The sequence below is a fragment of the Anas acuta genome, chromosome 1 (genome assembly GCF_963932015.1).
Source record: "Anas acuta chromosome 1, bAnaAcu1.1, whole genome shotgun sequence".
Taxonomy (NCBI): Eukaryota; Metazoa; Chordata; class Aves; order Anseriformes; family Anatidae; genus Anas; species Anas acuta.
The window spans coordinates 20,937,563-20,956,319 of record NC_088979.1 but is presented as its reverse complement, the minus strand read 5'-3'; the positions used below and the strand labels follow the sequence as shown (position 1 = coordinate 20,956,319).

General features: G+C 39.9%; 1 protein-coding gene across 8 annotated transcripts in view; it reads left to right on the top strand.

The window, feature by feature from the left end:
- Nucleotides 1–18,757, top strand: part of ATP8A2 (ATPase phospholipid transporting 8A2) — a 309,878-nt gene that overhangs the window by 166,183 nt on the left and 124,938 nt on the right. For all 8 annotated transcript variants that reach the window (XM_068671922.1, XM_068671930.1, XM_068671958.1 and 5 more), the window contains one exon: nt 3,735–3,845. In XM_068671922.1, the coding sequence (XP_068528023.1) occupies nt 3,735–3,845 (111 nt within the window). The remainder of the gene's footprint in view (nt 1–3,734; nt 3,846–18,757) is intronic.

Here is an 18,757-nt window from a genome sequence, read left to right as displayed (position 1 = left end):
TGTTCTTTTTCCTGACCATGAATAGGCGTTCCAAACAGGTGTGTTAAGAGTTTGTTTGGAAATTCTTATTTAGAGGTTGTGTTTTCCTTTTTGTATTTCCCCCACCCCCATGATGTGTCCAAAAATTGTTCACAGTCCTGAGGAGTTGGGCAATATTTTAATTTTAGGCGCATTATTTTGGAGAGTGCTCCCAAACTATCTTAAAAAATTCTGCACTGATTACTCAAACTAAAGAGGAGAGTAAAAGAGGAGACCTAAAGACAAGCCTTTTTATTTTCAGTTAAGTGACCAAGGTGTAGAATAAAGACTTTAAGCAAAGCATAAGAAAGGAAGGAGATACTTCGGTTGCCAGACATCTTCTGAATGCTGTTTGTAGCTAAGGTTCCCTATGCCACGTGTTTGAGAATGATCACAGGGCAAGAACAGATGGGAGCTGATAGAAAGCAGAGACGATCCACTGTCTCTTCAGCGATATGTGAGCATCAGCTAATGTTCCCTTCTGCCAGGGCGTAGGCAGATTTGTTTTACCAATTGATATGAAATGATACCTTCTTCTAATTTCAGTAGAAGATGAGGTTTTCAAAATGTGTGGATAATTTTATTATTTAGACAGAACTGTTGATGTGTCAACCCTGCTGTGAAGCAAAGTGTCAGTCTTGCATTGCTGCTGTATTGCGTTCTGCAGTCAGATGAAGCACATTGGATTCCAGGCTTGAATAACTAAGACCTTCCACCAAACTCACCTTGAAAATTTTAGGCTGTTTCATCAAGGGCTCATTCTGTCATGAACAGTTTATTCCAAATATGCAGCATTGTTGGAACTGCCATAGTCTTTGGTATCTCACAATCATTTTGTCCTTTTTAACTTCTGTAGACTATACATTGTTTCTGCTGTAGAACTTAATTGAGTGCTCTTTACTTTTACTTCCTCAGATAATTTCTTACTTCCGTTTTAATAAGTAAGCATAAGCAGTGAGAATTTTGTCTGCAGAGAGACAAAAAGCATGTCCTACACTCTTAATTACTTCATTAGTTGGAGTAACATTAAATCTCAAGTCCCTTTGTATTCATGTATTACCTCTGAATTACCAAAATGAAAGCAAAACAAAAACTAACCAAACAAAACAAGAACAAAACGTGTATTTGGGCTTAATGTTAGCATGTGGGAAATTGTTCTTTGTTTATATCCTGATCTGGGAGTTACTAACAATAGCAATGAACTGTCTTAGTTCAATCTGAAATAGAAGCTGGTTGCACTAGTACAGAATTTAAACTTTCAAAAATTAGTAAACCACTATGAAACTGTATCTTTTTTTAATGATTCGGAAAAGGTTTCCGCTAGTTAGAAAAGATATAAAAGAATCCCTCTTATAAAAAGGACTAGTACTGTAAGGGAATGTTTCAAGGAAGTGTTCAAAAGAAAAACTTGATCTCCACGGGGTATATTTCTTTCAACGAAGACATACAACTCCCTCTGAATTGTTACTGTGTGTGCATGCCTTGAAGGCAAAGTATGTTCTTATTGAGTAATTTAAAACGACCACTACACTGTAGCATCTCATGTTCAAATGATATTTCAAATACAGTAGTGCCAGAAGTAGGCACTTATGGAAGAGAAAGTCTCCATATAGACTCATTCAGGATTCCAGGGGGAATTGAAGCATAAACCAAACAAAAATAAAAAGGCAACTTGCGTCTGACTCTGCTCCAAATAGCTTCCACAGGTGCAAGGAGCATCTGTTTGAATCATCCTTTTCCCTTGAACTGATATTGCACCAGTGATCCATATTTAGAGAATTCCCAAATCAAATGACCTAACTGCTCAGAGAGACAGTAGTAGAATTGAACAGAATCACTTTTTCTCCAGTAAAAAGCTTTATCATCTTAATCCAGAGAGCGTCTGCTGTCTAGAGAGCGTTAACTAGGGAACAGTTGTTTCTTAGATAAATATTCGAGTTTTCTTCTGTTTTAAAAATCCAGAAATGCAGCAGTGCCCAAACAAGTGCAGTGTCTTAGTAGAACCCTGTCCCCACAATCGCTCGAGTATGCCAGTAGCTGTGCATTTGCACAGTTTCAATCATCAGCATCAAAACAAATTTAATTTCTTGCTACCTCCTAGCAGGATTCTTCACAGTGTATACAGGCTTAGAGCTACGTTATTTAGGTTACTAACATGCTGTGCTCCGTAGTGCTTTCATTTTCATGAATATACTTGTACACACTACAGAGCTAATGCTAACATTTCTCTTCTGGCCTTGAACAGCAAAGAGAACCATATCCAAGACAGTCACTATTTAGACTCAGCAGAGAATTTTTAGGGAATTTTAAGGGTGCGTATGTTCTCTACAGGTGTTTGGGGTGACTTGTCAGGCTGTAGTGGGAAGGTTCCTATCACTACTGACGTGTTTTGTTAGTGAATTTCGTGTAAAGGTCAATAGTGGTGCATATTAACTGAGGCAGTAGGTAGCTAGGAGGTTAACTACTCCCTCGTGAGAGCCCTGCTTTCAGTCCTGATTCAAGCTGGACTGAAGCTGAACTGTGAGGTTTGGTTCACTTTTATTTTCTCTCCCTCTTTCTTGCTAGCATATCCTAACAAATCGGAGTTGCTGATGCATTTAAGAAAGGCTGTTCTTGCAGGATTTGTGGTTCAGTGACTTCAGTGCTGGAAATCATGGGAGCAGAGCTCTCTCATGACAGTCCTAATTCATTACTGTAGCTTTGAAAGTTTCAAGTAGGTTTTGGTTAAAATAACTGAGCTATAATCTACATTTAAGAAGTCAATTTTTAGTCCCCTCATGGAAAAAGAAGCCAAGCAAATAATGGTCTCACATTAGTGTATAAGAACCCTTCAGGTACATACATGCTGAATGGTGAATGTAGTCCCTGGTTTGAGCCCTCTGTACAGAAGAAGAATGCTGCAAGCCATAAAAAGTTTTCCTGATGAAGCCAAGACTAGAAAATTATGTATTTCCTAGGTTACATTGTGAGACTGCTTCTGAGAGGAAAAAAAAAAAAAGAAAACCCACCAACCAACCAAAAAATTAAATCAGTTTTCAAAATTGCTGAATTCTGAAGAAGCTGAATTAAGCTGTATCTGTGGTTAAGACTAACATTACAAAGTATCTGTTTTTACAGCCACTAGGTACATTTACTTGTCCTTTTGGGCATATGCTACTTCTTTGTAAAGCATTTTAGGTGCTTTCTATAATGTGATTGAATACATTTAGTGGGTCAATAACTTAAGTGTTTGTTCTCCATAAGAGATTGCATACATCTATTTTGCACTTGTTTTCCTGTGCACGTTGTATTTCAGCTCAAGGCAGTTCTAATTTGAGACCATTAATGTAACACAGAGGAAGGAAATTCAAGTCCTGAATGTTGTAAGCCCTCATACAGTAAACTTTGACCAGGAAATTAAGAGTTTAGACTTGTATTTAATTTACATGGCTATATTATGTTAACCTTGCCTGATTTTACTATTAGGATATTAATACTAATTGAAGACTTCTTGCTGTTTAAAGCCAGTGAAGACCACTTTGAACATTTCTAAGGTTTTGCTCTAAAAAAGACTTTCTGTAAATATTATTTGTCAGCACTAGCATTTTGCTAAAATATTGAAATAATGCGCTTGAACTGCTTTCATAGCTGATCTGAACATTTTGGTGGAGAGGTTACTCTAAACTTTTCTTTCAAACTGTCTTCGTATATATAAAAACTTGTTTTCTTTCTTTCAGTTTTCCTACTTGGAGAAGCTGTTGCTGGTCCATGGAGCTTGGAGTTACAATCGAGTTACCAAGTGCATACTATACTGCTTCTACAAGAATGTGGTGTTGTATATTATTGAGGTAGGAGTAACTAAAGGGATGGGCTTTAGCAGCACTTACTCCTCAAGTTGTTTTTTCTAAAAGGAAAATCTTATCCAAATAGATTGAGCTAAAAGGACTGACATCTGTTTCGATATTTAACAACTTAATCTGGGAAAGGAAACAGTTTTCAAGTTAGTATACTTGAATTATTTAGCCTTTGCAAAAGGAAAAGTGAAGGCTTTAGTACAGTGAAGCCTTGGATATGAGATGCCAAAGAAAAGGTTTATCCCTGCTGTGCAAGTGTTATTCTTGAAAGTTTTTTTGTATTCATGGAAACACTTGAATTATTAAATAGAGTTTATATTCATAAAACTTGCATTTGAGGATAAAGTTAAATCAAAAGTTTGTTTAATAGAATTGGGAGGAACTCACTAGGCAAGTAATAAAATAGGCAAAAAATACTATTGGTAAAGTTTGCTGGTAAAGCAAATTCTGCATTGTTCAATGAAGTTTTATTTACAAGTTGCCATGCGTGTATATATTCATGTTTCTACTTCTTTCTCGAATTAAACAGGCATGAATGAGGTTAATAGTAAGAAAATCAAAATACTTATAATTAGGCAGCCAGTTATGTAGATTATAGCAGATAGTGGCTAAGTAATGTTTTACTATTCAGTGAATCATATCATGGTCAGTGTGTGTATATCTGACTCCCTCAGGGTCCAATCATCTTTTATGCATGGTGTTAGGCTCTTAGAGAACAGATATTCTCCATTAACTCATTCATTTTATCCTCTGTTAACTATTTCTGAATTAGTTCTCATCTCAGCTGTTGTAATTTCAATACAGATTAAACTGTGCTGTCAAAATAATGGCAGGTTGCTGTGGTGCGTGAGCACAGGATGGTTGTATGCTATACATGTAGTTCTGGATTTGTAAAAATAACACGAGGAGATGTTTTTTTCTATATTTTAAGCATCCAATTTTTGTTTGTATTCCACTTCTTTAGCCGGATTTTCTGCCAGATTTAGATCCGCATTCCTGAGATTTCACAGGTGTGTTCTTACCCTACTGCAGAGGCCACCTTTACAGCTCTGAGGCAAATTTACCACAGTTTCAATGATAACTAAGGTTTGGGTTGTTTAACTTCCTGAAATAGTCCTTAACTTGATTTTGGCTGATAGTAGCTCATGATTTTTAGCACAGGCTTTTTCAAGTGTTGTTGATGACAATGGTATTCATTACTGTGCAAGAGAAATACAAGTAAAAAGAACTTGTCTAGTGATTTATTTATTTCTTTATTGAGCATGAGTAATAGTTTCCCTGAGTTATTCAGAAAATGCTTAGCAGCTTCATGATTGGCATTTTCCTTCTGAAATTCCTTTTTCCCTTTGAAAATTAGTTTTGAAAAACATATTTCACTCATATCACAGCATAGGATGTCTGTGTTTTATTTATTGTGGTCTGACAGATAAATTAGAAGTCCTGTGTCGAATGTTATTTAACTAAATTATATCATATTCTACTGTGTCAAAAGCAGTGCAAGGGGTTGAAGAGACCTCAAGGCCTGTGGAGCCTCCAGTCTGAGGTAGTTTAATCGTCTTGCTGTAGGGAGTGATTTGTTCGCCAAAGAAGTCTCTGTAAAACATGTAGGATGAAAGTCTGCTCTGAGAATGTGGTCAGATGTTTTCTGTGCTGTGTTGATTGGTTTGTGTTCAGTTCTGCCTGCACGTTGTAGTGAGGCACATGAGCTTCTGGGTCTTGACTTCCTCCCGTAAGGGTGGGAGTCAGCTCCATCCAGTGCTTGAGTGCTGCGAAATGCACGACTTGCTTCAGCCCCACTCCTCGGTAACTCGGTGTGTAGAAGCTGGGAGCAAGGTTAAGGCTTATAGGAAATGGAGCAACAGAAAGAACAAATCTTTTAGGCCCCCAGCAATGGGAAGAGCTCAGTTTGTTTGTAGCTCCTGTGGTGAGTTGGCTTTATTTCTGGCTTTAAGGAACTTCACCTCCAACACTGTATAAAACTAGCCGAATTGACTGGAAACTGAAGGAATGCCGTAGAGGTCTGGGGGAATGAGAGAAGAGGTCTCTAATTCCCTTTTTAGCTTTACATAAATCAAGCTGAGTTGTTTTGTATTTCTGCCATGAGGCTCAGGAGTGCTGATCAATTTGTGGTACGGAGTGCTGCTCGTGAAGGAAGCTTCACGAGGGAATCCAGCCTTCGACTTTGAGGGAATAGCAGCTGAGTGCCCAGCGCTGTTGTGCTGTTGTGTCTGCACAGAGCATGTTCCTGATTGCTTCCCAGTACTGTGGCCAAGCTTAATATTTACCTGTACTTCCTGCTTTGATGTGTGGCGTACAGGGAATATTCTTTTAGCATTGTAATGAAACGGGGGTTTGAACTTGAACTACATTCTGAGTTACTCTTCTAAAGGATTGTACCGAGTAAATATTTATAGAGCTGAATCAAAAAGCACACCGGTCAATATGACAGACTGTCAGTTACACTTTTGGTACTGTATCTGTTCTGTTTCCACCAAGCTTTAACACCTGAGGAATAACTGTAGTAAGACTGATGTAAATGAGCTTTGCAGCAGTGAAGCACTGGGGCTCATCATAACTATTTTTTTTTTTTCTTGAGGCTTAACAAATATCATAGAGAGAAATAAGAGGTGGTATTCAATCTTCAGCAGACAGAATAATGTCTGGACGAAAAAGTTGCAGAGATGTACGTTCAAGAGTAGATTAAAGCTGAGCAGGTGACTGACATCATGGGCTTTACTGTTAAGAGATGCTCCTGGGTTAAGGCTGTTTTTTACCTTCTGGCAATGACTGCTTTTTTATGGAGACACGAGGGCCCCCGTGAACTATATTTCAGCTACCTTGACAATAACTAAAATGTGTCTGCATCGGGACAATTTCATGCAGCTAGAGAGATAATAACGGAAGGCAGGCCTTGTGGTCTGGGATTACAGGGGAAATGGAGGCAAGATTGCATTTTCCCTTGTTTGATTTAGAGTGTTGTCTTCCTAATAATGGCTTTCTGATTTATTATATTTTTTAAAAGGTGAATTTAGACACTTGTGGAGAAGTAGTGACAGTCAAATTGGAGAAGATTAGAAGATTTGGTCTGGCATAACAGCTGGAAACTTCATGTTGCTCTCCTTTGTCCAACCTTTTCTCTCTTCCCCTTTGCATTTCTTCATCGTTGTCCTCCTGACATTCTCTTAATATGCCCGCTTGCTTTTTAGAAAATATGAAGCTCAATCTAATACAAATTCAAAACAGAAGAGGCACGTACTGGTGGGTCTCTGTACCAGAGGATGGAGTGGTGGGTCCTGTGGACCAAGCCTTCCACCCACCGAGCTTCCACCTCCTTTCCCTAGTAAGGGAATCTATTTAGAAAGTTAACAAGACGTCTGCAGGGAGGAAATGCAAATATAAAGCCCCCTTTTTGGTTTTCATTCCTATATTTCCACGTGTGGCTGGAGGAGTAATGTGCACTAAAACTGTTGGATTGACAGTTGTTCAGAGTCAGCCTTAAACAGGAGGTCAACAGCAAGGTTTTGGCTTTTTAAGACTTGACAGGCAAATACCTGGGCATCATTACAAAACACCATCTCATTCAATTATTTATGTTTCTGGCTTTAAACTGAGTAGTGAAACAAAAGATCTGTTTCACATCTGTTGAGCAGATATATTTCACTGGAGATGATATAAAGTTGTCCTGATGACATCAGAGCTTTGAAATATAGCTCATTTCAAATGTAAAACAATACAGGAATGTTGCTTTCATGTCATGCTTGGAGGAGTAGAAACACAGCAAGATCAAAGGCGATATCAGAAATACCAGGTAAGAGTTCAAGGCATTTGGGAATGGTTCTGGGGAAACAGTAGCATGGAAGATAGCTTTTAGGTCAACAGAGGGTGTGCAGGAAAGAAGTGATCAATACTTCACCGGAGCATGTTGTTCATCTGAAACCTGCTTTAGTATGAAATGCCCTTGTTTTATATATTGCAGGGAAAAAAAGTCCTTGTGTCAAGGTCTGGCAGTGCAGGGCCATGAGACTCAACTAGAACAGAGGCAGAAGTGAATGGGAAGTGGGAGGGGGAGTGTATGGTGCACGTAAGTTGCAGCTGGATTATTTGCTTTTCTGCCTTAAGTATCCAGAGATAAATTGTAAGCCTAGATATGAAAGATGTTTCTTTATGGAGGCTTAGAGGTAAGGTCTTAACTTATACATGAGCAGTATTGAACAAGATACATGTATTAGAGAACAAAACACTGGGATCATAGTTTCCCTTTTAGAGCTGAGTTTTCAAATCTTCCAAAAATTCCAAGTAAACACAGTGCATAGGCAGACATGTTTTTAAGTGAGTGGTGACTTTGTGAGTCCAACAAGGTCTGATTCTGAGAGCTGTGAAGTGCCCTACATGCTCGTAGTGGTCACCACTTCAGACTGGCTGATAGAACAAGGTGTGAAAGTGCATATGAAATGTTGCTGCATGAGATCTTTTCGGCCTGCTTCATCCTCCTGTTTTTCTTGTTTTCGTGCTTTCTTGTCAAACACTTTTTTAAAAAATACAGCATGTAGGCATGGGGATTCTAGCCCTATTATCCAAATGGCATGCAGAAACAAGCATATCTGATGTGATACTAAAAAATATACAGCTCTAACACTTCTACATGCTTATTCCCTGATTTATATCATCTGACTTCTACCTAGATCCCTTTGCTTTCTGTTTCCAATTGGCTTTGCATCTCTGAGGGTATAGCCAGACAATAGAAAACCCTAAGCATGGGGATTTTTGGAATGAGTAGAGGACTGAAGTACAATAACTGTTGTCATAAAAATCAACTTTGTTAAAAGTTAACAGCATCGTATTTTCCCCCAGTGTTAGGCTAAGATTAAGAACATCTGTCTGTAAAATTCCTAAACAAGGAAACAGTAATACAGGCAGCTAGTTGTCTTGTCATGATTATGCATTCAGATTATTCAGTTGCCTGTTAAAATACTTGGGTAGGCATTTAATAGTCATTATTTCCATGTGCTTATACTAGGCTGTGGTGTAAGCTTATCACAGTTCTGTCTCATGATGACACAAAACAGGAATGTGTATGACTTCAATTTGTGGAACAATTTTAAAATCAGGCTTCTTGAATTCTCACAAATGCATCATACCCCTAGTAAGTAAGTGATTCGCTACGGACAGGTTCTTTCAGGTACTCAAAAGCTGGGACTCAGTATCCTTAAAATAGACGGCAGGTGTAAATTTAGGTGCCTAGAAGAGACCTCTGTGGTTGGTGTTCATTTAGATGCATTTAAGGATGCTTAGGGGTCACAGGGAGCAGTATAGGACTGCCAGATGTGCCATACAATCTCCACCTGTCTAGAGCTGAGGTGTTACTGAATTATTATATATATGATAGGTAGGCAACTGAATTTTGTCAGAAAGCGGGGTTTGTTTTTCTTGTTGTTTGTTTCTTGAAGCCTGTAGAAAGAAAGGAATCCAAACCTTCCAGCTTGGGTAATATCAATCGATGTAAAAAGTGCAGAAAATCTATGTAAGTTGTAGTATTGAACTTCTAGGCCTGGAAAGCACAGAGATAGACACACTGTGAGTAGCAGTACATGTGAGACTCAGTACTGCCTTTGTAATTTTAGGAAAAACAGGAAACAGGTCTTGTGTACTTTTTTTCTTTTCTTTCAGCTGTTTCAGCCTCACACATGGGTTTAACACACAGAAGTAGAAGACCTAGAGCAACACAGAACATTATCCCCTTCCCACCCCTCGAAAACCATTCATAGGCTCCGATTCAAAAAAACATTCTTTAGTAGCAGTAGTTACAGAAAACAGAGCTTGGAAATAGCCTGCCAGACTGCTTCAAATACCAGAAAATGCAGCTGCCAACCTAATCCAGAATTCATAGGATCACAGAACGGTTTGGGTTGGAATGGACCTTAAAGATCATCTAATTCCAATGCCCCCCCTGCCATGTGCAGGGACACCTCCCACCAGCCCAGGTTGCCCAAAGCCCCATCCAGCCTGGCCTTGAGCACCTCCAGGGATGGGGCATCCACAGCTTCTCTGGGCAGCCTGTGCCAGGGCCTCACCACCCTCTGAGGGAAGAATTTCTTCCTAATACCTACTCTAAATACACCCTTTTTTAGTTTAAAGCCATCACTTCTCCAAAATTGCTGAGGGTGCACTCAGTTTCACTGTCGGTGTCACCAACAAAGATGTTACACAGCGCTGGTCCCAACACTAATCCCTGAGGAACACCACCTGTCACTGATCTCCACTTGGACATCGAGTCATGGACTTTAACTCTTTGGGTGCAACCACCCAGCCAAGTCCTTACCCACCAAGTGTTCCGTCCATCAAATCCATGTCTCCTATTTAGAGACAAGGATATCATGGGGGATAGCTGTCTAGATAGTGGTTATAGATGCATTTTATTTTTTTAAATGCATCCTAATTCCTTCTCAGCTGATTTACAGCTCCTAGTTTATATTGCTGCTGTTGACAGTTTATTCCATACTTCAATCCCCTGTTGTGTGAAGAAATAGTCAGAATTGTTTATAGGCTAGTCTCATCAATTTTAATCCATGATTGACTCCTCGGTTTTTGGATTTCTAATTGAGTATGTTAATCTCGAGAGTTTCCGAGGAATCAGTCACAAAGATAAATCCATGCTAATTTTCCTTTCGTTTTTTAGTAAAATATATATTGCAGGGTGAATCATTAGAGAGCAGTCTGTCTTGACTGAGAACAAAATTGACTCAACTAGGTGGCTGGGTTTGAATTTTTTCCAACCATTTTCAAAAGTGATGAAACAAGTGTACCAGCACCACTATGACCCTTCCTACGAACTTGGCTGCACCTTGCAACCAACCCAACTTGTAAGTTTTCAAGATTCCAACTATGGTTATAAATGATAAAGTGAAGTTCCCTGGCTTGGTTTCAGAACTCCTGTGCGGAAGGTCCAGTACGTGTTACAATAGACAACTTTGAGAAGAAATCCCCTGTGATATTATTTTTTTGGCAGGTAATAAGTTCAGAGCTACTAGATCCATTTTTGGGTGTATATTCATATACCTGAAGCAGAAGGGGTGTGAAGGCACAGTGATACCTTTCCTCTGAAGTTTTTGCCTGATTTGCTTTGAAAAAAAATAATTTTCTAATTGGAGGGTTTATAACAAAGCAATAAGAATGCTGTTCTCTACATTTGAGGCTGTTAAATATGAAACGTTAGCAATCTCCTGAGCAATATGTTCATCGATGCTCTAACTGTCCTCCACAAATGTATTTTCCAATTTAACTTTGTTACCAGTGAAAATGCAAGCTGATGTCTAGAAGGGAGTTCCAGTCATAATGGCCAGGTAACCCTGATGTGAGGAAGCATTTAAGAATGAATCTGAAACTATATTACTGAAGTTACTGATTTAAACAAAACAAAACAAAAAAAAAAAAAAAAAAGCAAGAAAGTTTGCATGTACTTTTAATGAAATTTATATATTTGGAAAACCCAAAGTTTTTTATTTTTTCAAGCAAATATAGCATTAAAACTTGAAGGTTTATTGGTTTTGATTTCAACCCTGCTTTCTTTCCAAAAGCTGCAAATTTTCCTATCAAATATAACTCATATGACTTTAAATATTTACTTGAAAAATATGACCTCCTCGGCTCAGTAATATAGGATAGCTTTGTGTTTCAATAAAAATAAAGGGGAGGTGATCGTGCTTGCCTACACAGCTAGGGCAATTCAGTGTATATGACATGACTTGTGGGTAAAAAGATGGCCAAACTGTAAATTCATATCAAAGTTAACAAGGGCAAATAAGCCTTATGAGGGAATAACTTGTGCTCAACACATTCAAGCTGATATTAGCAATATTTTTCCTACTGCACTAAAGGGACTAATTCTGAGAAAGCTATTTTAAAATCCAACACCATATGTATATATTTTGGTGTGTGCGTGTGTATATATGAAAAAATACATATGTAATATAAATATTATTTTTATATCTATATATAGATAAAATGCAGCTTATTTCAAATATATCTTGGACCTGTACTGGTTTTCTTTATATCTGGTCTATATCCCTACAGAATTCCTTTAGTTAGAGACATTCCTGATTTATGTGGGAATAACGAAGAGCAGAGTAAGGTCCTGTACATATTTTATGTATGAAGTTTTTTCTTTCTGCTGGACTGAAGCCATGGGGCTCGCACGTTGAAGGTGCAAGGTTTTCTCGTCTTTTTACCTCTACCTCAGCATTATAAATAGCTACGCTCAAAATGGATTTCTACAGCAATTTACTTCCTTTTGAAAATGGTAACACAAATGAGGCTGCATTTTGCCAAAGACAGCTTGGTGGTAGCCCTGCCTAAAATATCTGTCCAACTTATCGGAACAATTGGATTAATTCTCTGGTTTAGAAGCCTTGAGACGCTGTTCCCAACAGTCCTATCAGCATCAGGGCTCTGTGGCTTGGTGCAACTTAATGATTTCTGCTTTTCTCTCCCCTGGAAGACTAAATTAACTTTTACTCGAGCAGCTGCAGTTAAACACAGGTGCTACGTTGGGATTTAAAACGCTGCTTAGCCTGGGCATGAAGAGAGGTTTGAATTTCTTGAGTAAAGGCTGTTTTAACTAGGGCCAGAGAATTTGTGATGTGGCAGGCAATCCCTTTGCAAGTCATGCTTCTGTGCAAATTCACTAAATCTTTTATTTATTTATTTATTTATTTATTTACTTATGAAGTGTTTTGAAATTTGGGTTTGAGCCTGGTTTTGGAAATGTGGGGCTTGTTGCTGGGAGAGGTCCCACTGAAGGCACTGAAGAGCAGTAGAGGACATTTTCTGCTTTCCTGACATATCTTTGGGATAAAAGGGAATAAAATGTATCCCAAATCCTGTGAAAATATGTTGTTTATTGCCATGTGCCCTTGAATGAAGTGTTTTAGCCTGTGTGGGGTGCATTTTACTTGTCTGAAATGAATCCAGTTGTGTCTGACTGCAATCTGTGTGCCTGAGTGGTATGAACAGGTTGTACTACTTGCTCTTCCTGTAGCATGGATAAGTTTATGATAACACCAAAGCATCCTGTGTTGGTGTTGGGTTTTATCTTCAGAAGCCTTTTAGAGGCACTTTGTCTCTTCATTTCTGTGAAGCCAACCAAAAGTGATACCCTTACCCGAGTTCTTGTCAAACATCAGTACCAGCGTCAACTTTTCCTTCTGAGTTGTTGATGTATGAACTTTCTTGGGGTGTTCAGAAGCACCACTGCAGTCCAGCAGTTTTCAACTGCTGTGTTTTATAGTGCATCCCACTATATGAATGCATGCTATCCATGCATTCATAACCTTTACAGTCTTAATATTGCTTTGCAGATGATTACAAAAGCCTTCTAAACACTTGCTTAAAAATGTGTTGTCACCGGTATTTTAGAGAAAGAAAAGGACTCAAGTTGATAACCCATGTATATAAAACTTCTTTCTATAGTATTTACATAATGAACTAAGTTTGTCCTGATTGTTTGAGGTTTCTTCTTGTGTGTGTTTTTGTTTTTTGTTTTTGTTTTGTTTTGTTTTTTTAGGATCCTAACCTGAAGAAGCTAGGGCAGAGACCAAATTTAAGTGAATAAAAGCTGGTTTTAAATGCTGCTAGAAAACAGTTTTGCCATTTCACTTGGATGAGCAGTAATGATTTAAAAAAAAAAAAAAAAAAAAGGAAAGAAAAAACCAACTCCATCCAGTTTCACTAATTAACCACTAGAGAGATTATTTTGGGATTCATAAAAGGCATCTGTAACCTAGTTTGAGTACATGTACAGGATTTAGGATAAAATATGTGGCTTACGTTTGTGAAAGAAAAACTGTAGAATGTCGGCTTGGGGGTTTTGTTTCCACGAGTTCAAGGTCATGAACCAGATCTTTTTTGCACGTCAGGAGCAGATTTTAAAAATAAATGAAAATACTTCTCATCCTCCATGATGAGTCAATGGTGCAAATCTGCAGGAGCATAAGCATCGCTTCCAATGGTGTTTTCTCAGCCTCTGTTGAAGAGCCACTGTTCTCTGTATGTGACCCTAGGGATGTTTTTCCCTATAAGGAGCTAGGGATCTTTGGGCTGGGACAGAAGTATAGGATTTGTATTTTCTCTGTGCCCCAAGTGGCTTTCCTGTGAGGGCATCCTGCATCAGTTACTCGAGCTGGTGTTAGGATGCATTGGACTGAGGATAGCACCCAGCAAACACCACAGCTTTGAGTAACCTGGCCCAAACACATTGTGATTGTGCATTCTTTGTTGAGATGCTGAGCACAGTGCAGATAGTTTTGACTATTTATAAGCTTTTAGTTATTTATATGCACTAGAAAGCATGTGATTGTCTGTCTCTTACACCTCCATAGTCTTTTTAACAAAATTGTTTAGAAAATACTAAAATGCAATAGAATTAGCAAGCCATGCTGCCTAGTGACAGCATAACTTATAAGTTACACAGTGTACTTCTCTGAAAAGATGTCAAAAGTGAATCAGTTGCTGCTTTTTTCCCCCAGTATGTACTGCTGTCATTCTCCTAATGTTTTCCACTCGTTTTCCTCTTCCCCAGAACCAGATCCTTTCCTTGGACCTGTTCAGTTTGAATACAACTGCACTGAAGGAAGAACATCCTGGACCAATGCATTGTTTTTGGCATTTCTGAATCAGGATTGATAGGTCACTGTAAACTACATCAGACAAGTGGGAAGAGAATTGGGAGCAACACGTAAAGGCTGAGACCTCCAGAATTTGAACACAAACTTGTGTGTGTGCTTGCACGTTGAATGTAAACATCATTATAGGCACTAATCATGGGCTTAAGCTAAATCCCCAGAACTACACTACAAAAGGCACAGGAGGCCCAGGCTGTGGAAAAGCAGGGGATAAGTGGTCTGGATGTGTGTACGTTGTGTGTGCTACAAAAGCCCTGTTCTGCCCCCATCGAGTCAGACACTGACAACTTCATGCTGTCAGAAGAGTGAAGGAGGTCAAAGCTTGGTCTGCCAATTTTCAAATGTGCTGTTATTTTACTTTCACTCTTCTTGCTGGATTTCTGCATTCATGCAAAAGCAATTAAGGATTTGGAAAGTGAGAAGACGGAATATATTGGCCTTAGCTGTGTCCAAGTTCTGCAGGGATTCAGTGGAAGTTCATATATCTAACTATAGGTATGCAAGTATAGATATTTATAAACCATATAAATATTGTGTGCAAAGAAAAAAACCTAATACTATATGTTCTCATCCAAAAAACAAAGTGCTATCTGTCTTAATAAATGGCAGTGTAGGTTGCTTTTATTAATATTAACTCCCTAAAATATGCAGACAGCTCAGTAGCAGCAGGAGTGCAAGCCATCAATAACCAGGAACACCTGAACCTCTCGGCATTATTTGTGATGATGGTTCCTGTCGAGTTCAATTTTGGTAGAAAAGCGAGTCTCCCCTTTGGGTTTACTAACAGTGTCTTGACCTTTTCTCCCTTTCATTGCCAAGGAATGACAGGTGTCTAGAGTGGCTAAGCAATATGACAGTCAGCCTGTGCTTTGTGTCAGCTGGCGTTCATTAATGTTAAAAACTACGAGTGGTTTTGTGCTTGGAAATATGTTTATGCCTAGTAATGCAGCCTGGTTTGCAGACAAGATAGGGGCAGCCTACTGAGTTGCTTTACTTCCCCTTTCTGTGTTTTTACTTTTTATATATATATACATAGATATATAGTGTTGTGAATGAATACGTGAATGCCTGAGATGCAGGATATTTTGAGGTGTGATTTCCATAGTAGCACCATTAATGCATGTTTGCCTGCTGCGGTCTCCTGGTGGCACCACACCGTGCAGCAAACGTGGATCCAGCAGTGTTTGCACAGCTGCAGGATGCTCTTTTTCAGCTTAGGGTTCAGCCAGATCAGGTTCCTGATGCAAACAGGAGTTCTTGAACAATGGTTAGGACCAAGTCTTCTGGCAGTGTTGTCCCAAATCTGGGTTCTTTACCAGGTGTGCAAGGAGCTGATGAACACACAGAGTCAAGGTATTTGTCACAGAGCTGGGTGCTAGGTGGTAACTCCCCAAAGCTAGCACACCGATTGTCCCCATTGCAGCTGCTTTATACTGCTCTATTTCCTTATTATCAGTTAATTATTGCAATCTGCAAATAGAAGTTAGTTTTTAAATTTCTAATTAGCTTGTAAAGAGACAGTGACATTTCAATCTGCTGCACTTGTGCTGTGTGGGGTGGTCTTAAGTGAGGAGGGGGCTCATGTGAGGAGAGGGCTTCCCTTCGGTGTGGTTTCTGTGTTATAGTGAGCTGAGGACACAATCTAGCTGACTTGGGCATCTTAATGGCATGTAGCCAAGTGTGCTTTCCTGCTTTCTAGGCCTAAGTCTGGCTGTCTGTTGGTTTTGTTGTTTTTTTTTTTTTTGATGTAAGATCTTACCGTCCTTCCTTGGTGACACATCCCACGATCTTCTGGTTTTATTTGTTAGTCTTTCATCAGAAACAGTGAAGGTATTTTCAGACACAAGTGTACCCATTAGTTTAATAAGCAAAGGCAGGACCTTTTGCTTCTCTATCTGCAGAAACAGCCCAAAACTTGAGAGGCAGGTGAGGGGGTGAGTTGGTGTTCATTATTTTCCTAGTAATATTGTGCCATAACTACTTTGGGACCTATATTGAACCAGATCTTTCCTTAGGGTCTGTCTGGGTATCTGACTCAAAGGCATCCCAATTGCAGAGCTGGGAAAGAGGGAAGGAAGTTGAGAAGTGATAGTTGGCCCCGGAGGGCCATCCGGGGTTGGGGGACCCATTTTGTAGGCCTGTCACACATTGTGCATGGCTCAGAGAAGCTGGGATCTCTCAGAAACTGAGAATACATTTGGAGGCTGTAATTTTAACAGAACGTATGTAGAATTACTGGGTTTTATGGCGTGTGATTTGTGGGATATGGAGGGATGGGGACAAAGCTTTAAGAGTGTGCATTAGGCCATCTGGGCAGCAAGGAGGAGCTGGCTTGTGCTAAAATATAAGGTATTCCTGCAGGGAAGGAGTGATAAAATGATAGTAGTGAGACTTCTGGCAGACTTCACTATTGTTTGAGCAGTTCTTAATTCATACTGAGTTTAAATAAGAAGGTGGGGGTAGGAAATATAGGGGAAGAAGCAGGAATATGCTAGCTGCAAGCAGAATAGTGCTACAAGGAACGTGAGACATAACCTCATGTTATGTCTTGTGAGCTACCATTCTCTCCAAGTTGCCTGATATTGTTGGAAGAGCATAGAATCATAGAATCATAGAATATCCTGAGTTGGAAGGGACCCTTAAGGATCATCAAGTCCAACTCTTGACACCGCACAGGTCTACCCAAAAGTTCAGACCATGTGACTAAGTGCACAGTCCAATCTCTTCTTAAATTCAGTCAGGCTCGGTGCAGTGACCACTTCCCTGGGGAGCCTGTTCCAGTGTGCAACCACTCTCTCTGTGTAGAACCCCCTCCTGATGTCAAGTCTAAACTTCCCCTGCCTCAGCTTAACCCCGTTCCCGCGAGTCCTGTCGCTGGTGTTAATGGAGAAAAGGTCTCCTGCCTCTCGACACCCCCTTACGAGGAAGTTGTAGACTGCGATGAGGTCTCCCCTCAGCCTCCTCTTCTCCAGGCTGAACAGGCCCAGTGCCCTCAGCCGTTCCTCGTACGTCTTCCCCTCCAGGCCTTTCACCATCTTCGTAGCCCTCCTCTGGACACTCTCCAACAGTTTCATGTCCTTTTTATACTGTGGTGCCCAGAACTGCACACAGTACTCGAGGTGAGGCCGCACCAGCGCAGAGTAGAGCGGGACAATCACCTCCCTTGACCTACTAGCGATGCCGTGCTTGATGCACTCCCTAGGGAAGGTAGGAGAGAAGAGTTAAAACTCTAAAATATGGGTTAGGATTGGAAATCTGTGTTTGCTTTTTGATTACATGAAAAGATAGGTGTAAGCCTGGAAAGCCCTGCGTACTTGGGCCTGGGGAAAAGGGAGGTGGGGTTTGTGAAGCGTGTTTTGGTTGGGGGGTGGCATTTGGACAGGCACAAAACTCGCCTTTTAAATTCACTCCCTCCTTGAGGAGAAAGTCTGTTGTTTCTTCATCAGTGATGTCTTTACCTGGTTTGATTTTTCAAAGGTTAATGCACAAAATAACGGAGCTTTCAGCACACTGGTTTTGATACTTAAATATATTGCTGGCATCTACATGGGTGATGCTTATTTCTCGGCCTTGCCTCTGCTTTCTGTCAGGATGGCTACCATCGGTGAGAACTATTCATCTCAAGAAATTGTTCAACTAAAAAACTCAACCCAGTTCCTGTGGTTATTGCCTGTCCCTCCTCGCGTTGCTGACTGCTGTAAGCTGAGTGTTGGTGGCTGGCTTCTTCTGTTTGTGTTGACTGAGTCTGTCTTTCTACCTGTTTTGCTGATGGGTGGCTGGGGAGTCCTGCTCATGAGACGTTTCCAGTCCTTCCTTTAACCACAACAGTATTCGTTTGACGTTGATCAGCAAGTTTGAAGCAAATCCACAGCAAATCCTCTGCTCAGGTATTCGGGTTTGTGCTCAGACGTCTGATTAAATTTCCCATTTGCAAGGAAAATTCCTGCCTGGAAAATTGCTGCTGCACACACATCCACAAGGTGAAATCTAGCATTACTCCTGCATCTACTGTCACATTAAAAATAATGAAGAGCTCTGGAACTTTAATTATGATGTTTCTCCATATGGAGTCAGAGCTGGAATCCATGCTGGTGGGCAGGAAATGTGTGGTTTCTTTGGTATGGACAGAAGTAATTGCTGTAAAGTTCTTGTAAATAGGCAGGAATAGGCCTTCACCTGCCTGACTGCCTGGCTTAAGGGTTTTTGTTGCTGTATTTTTTCCTCTCCTAC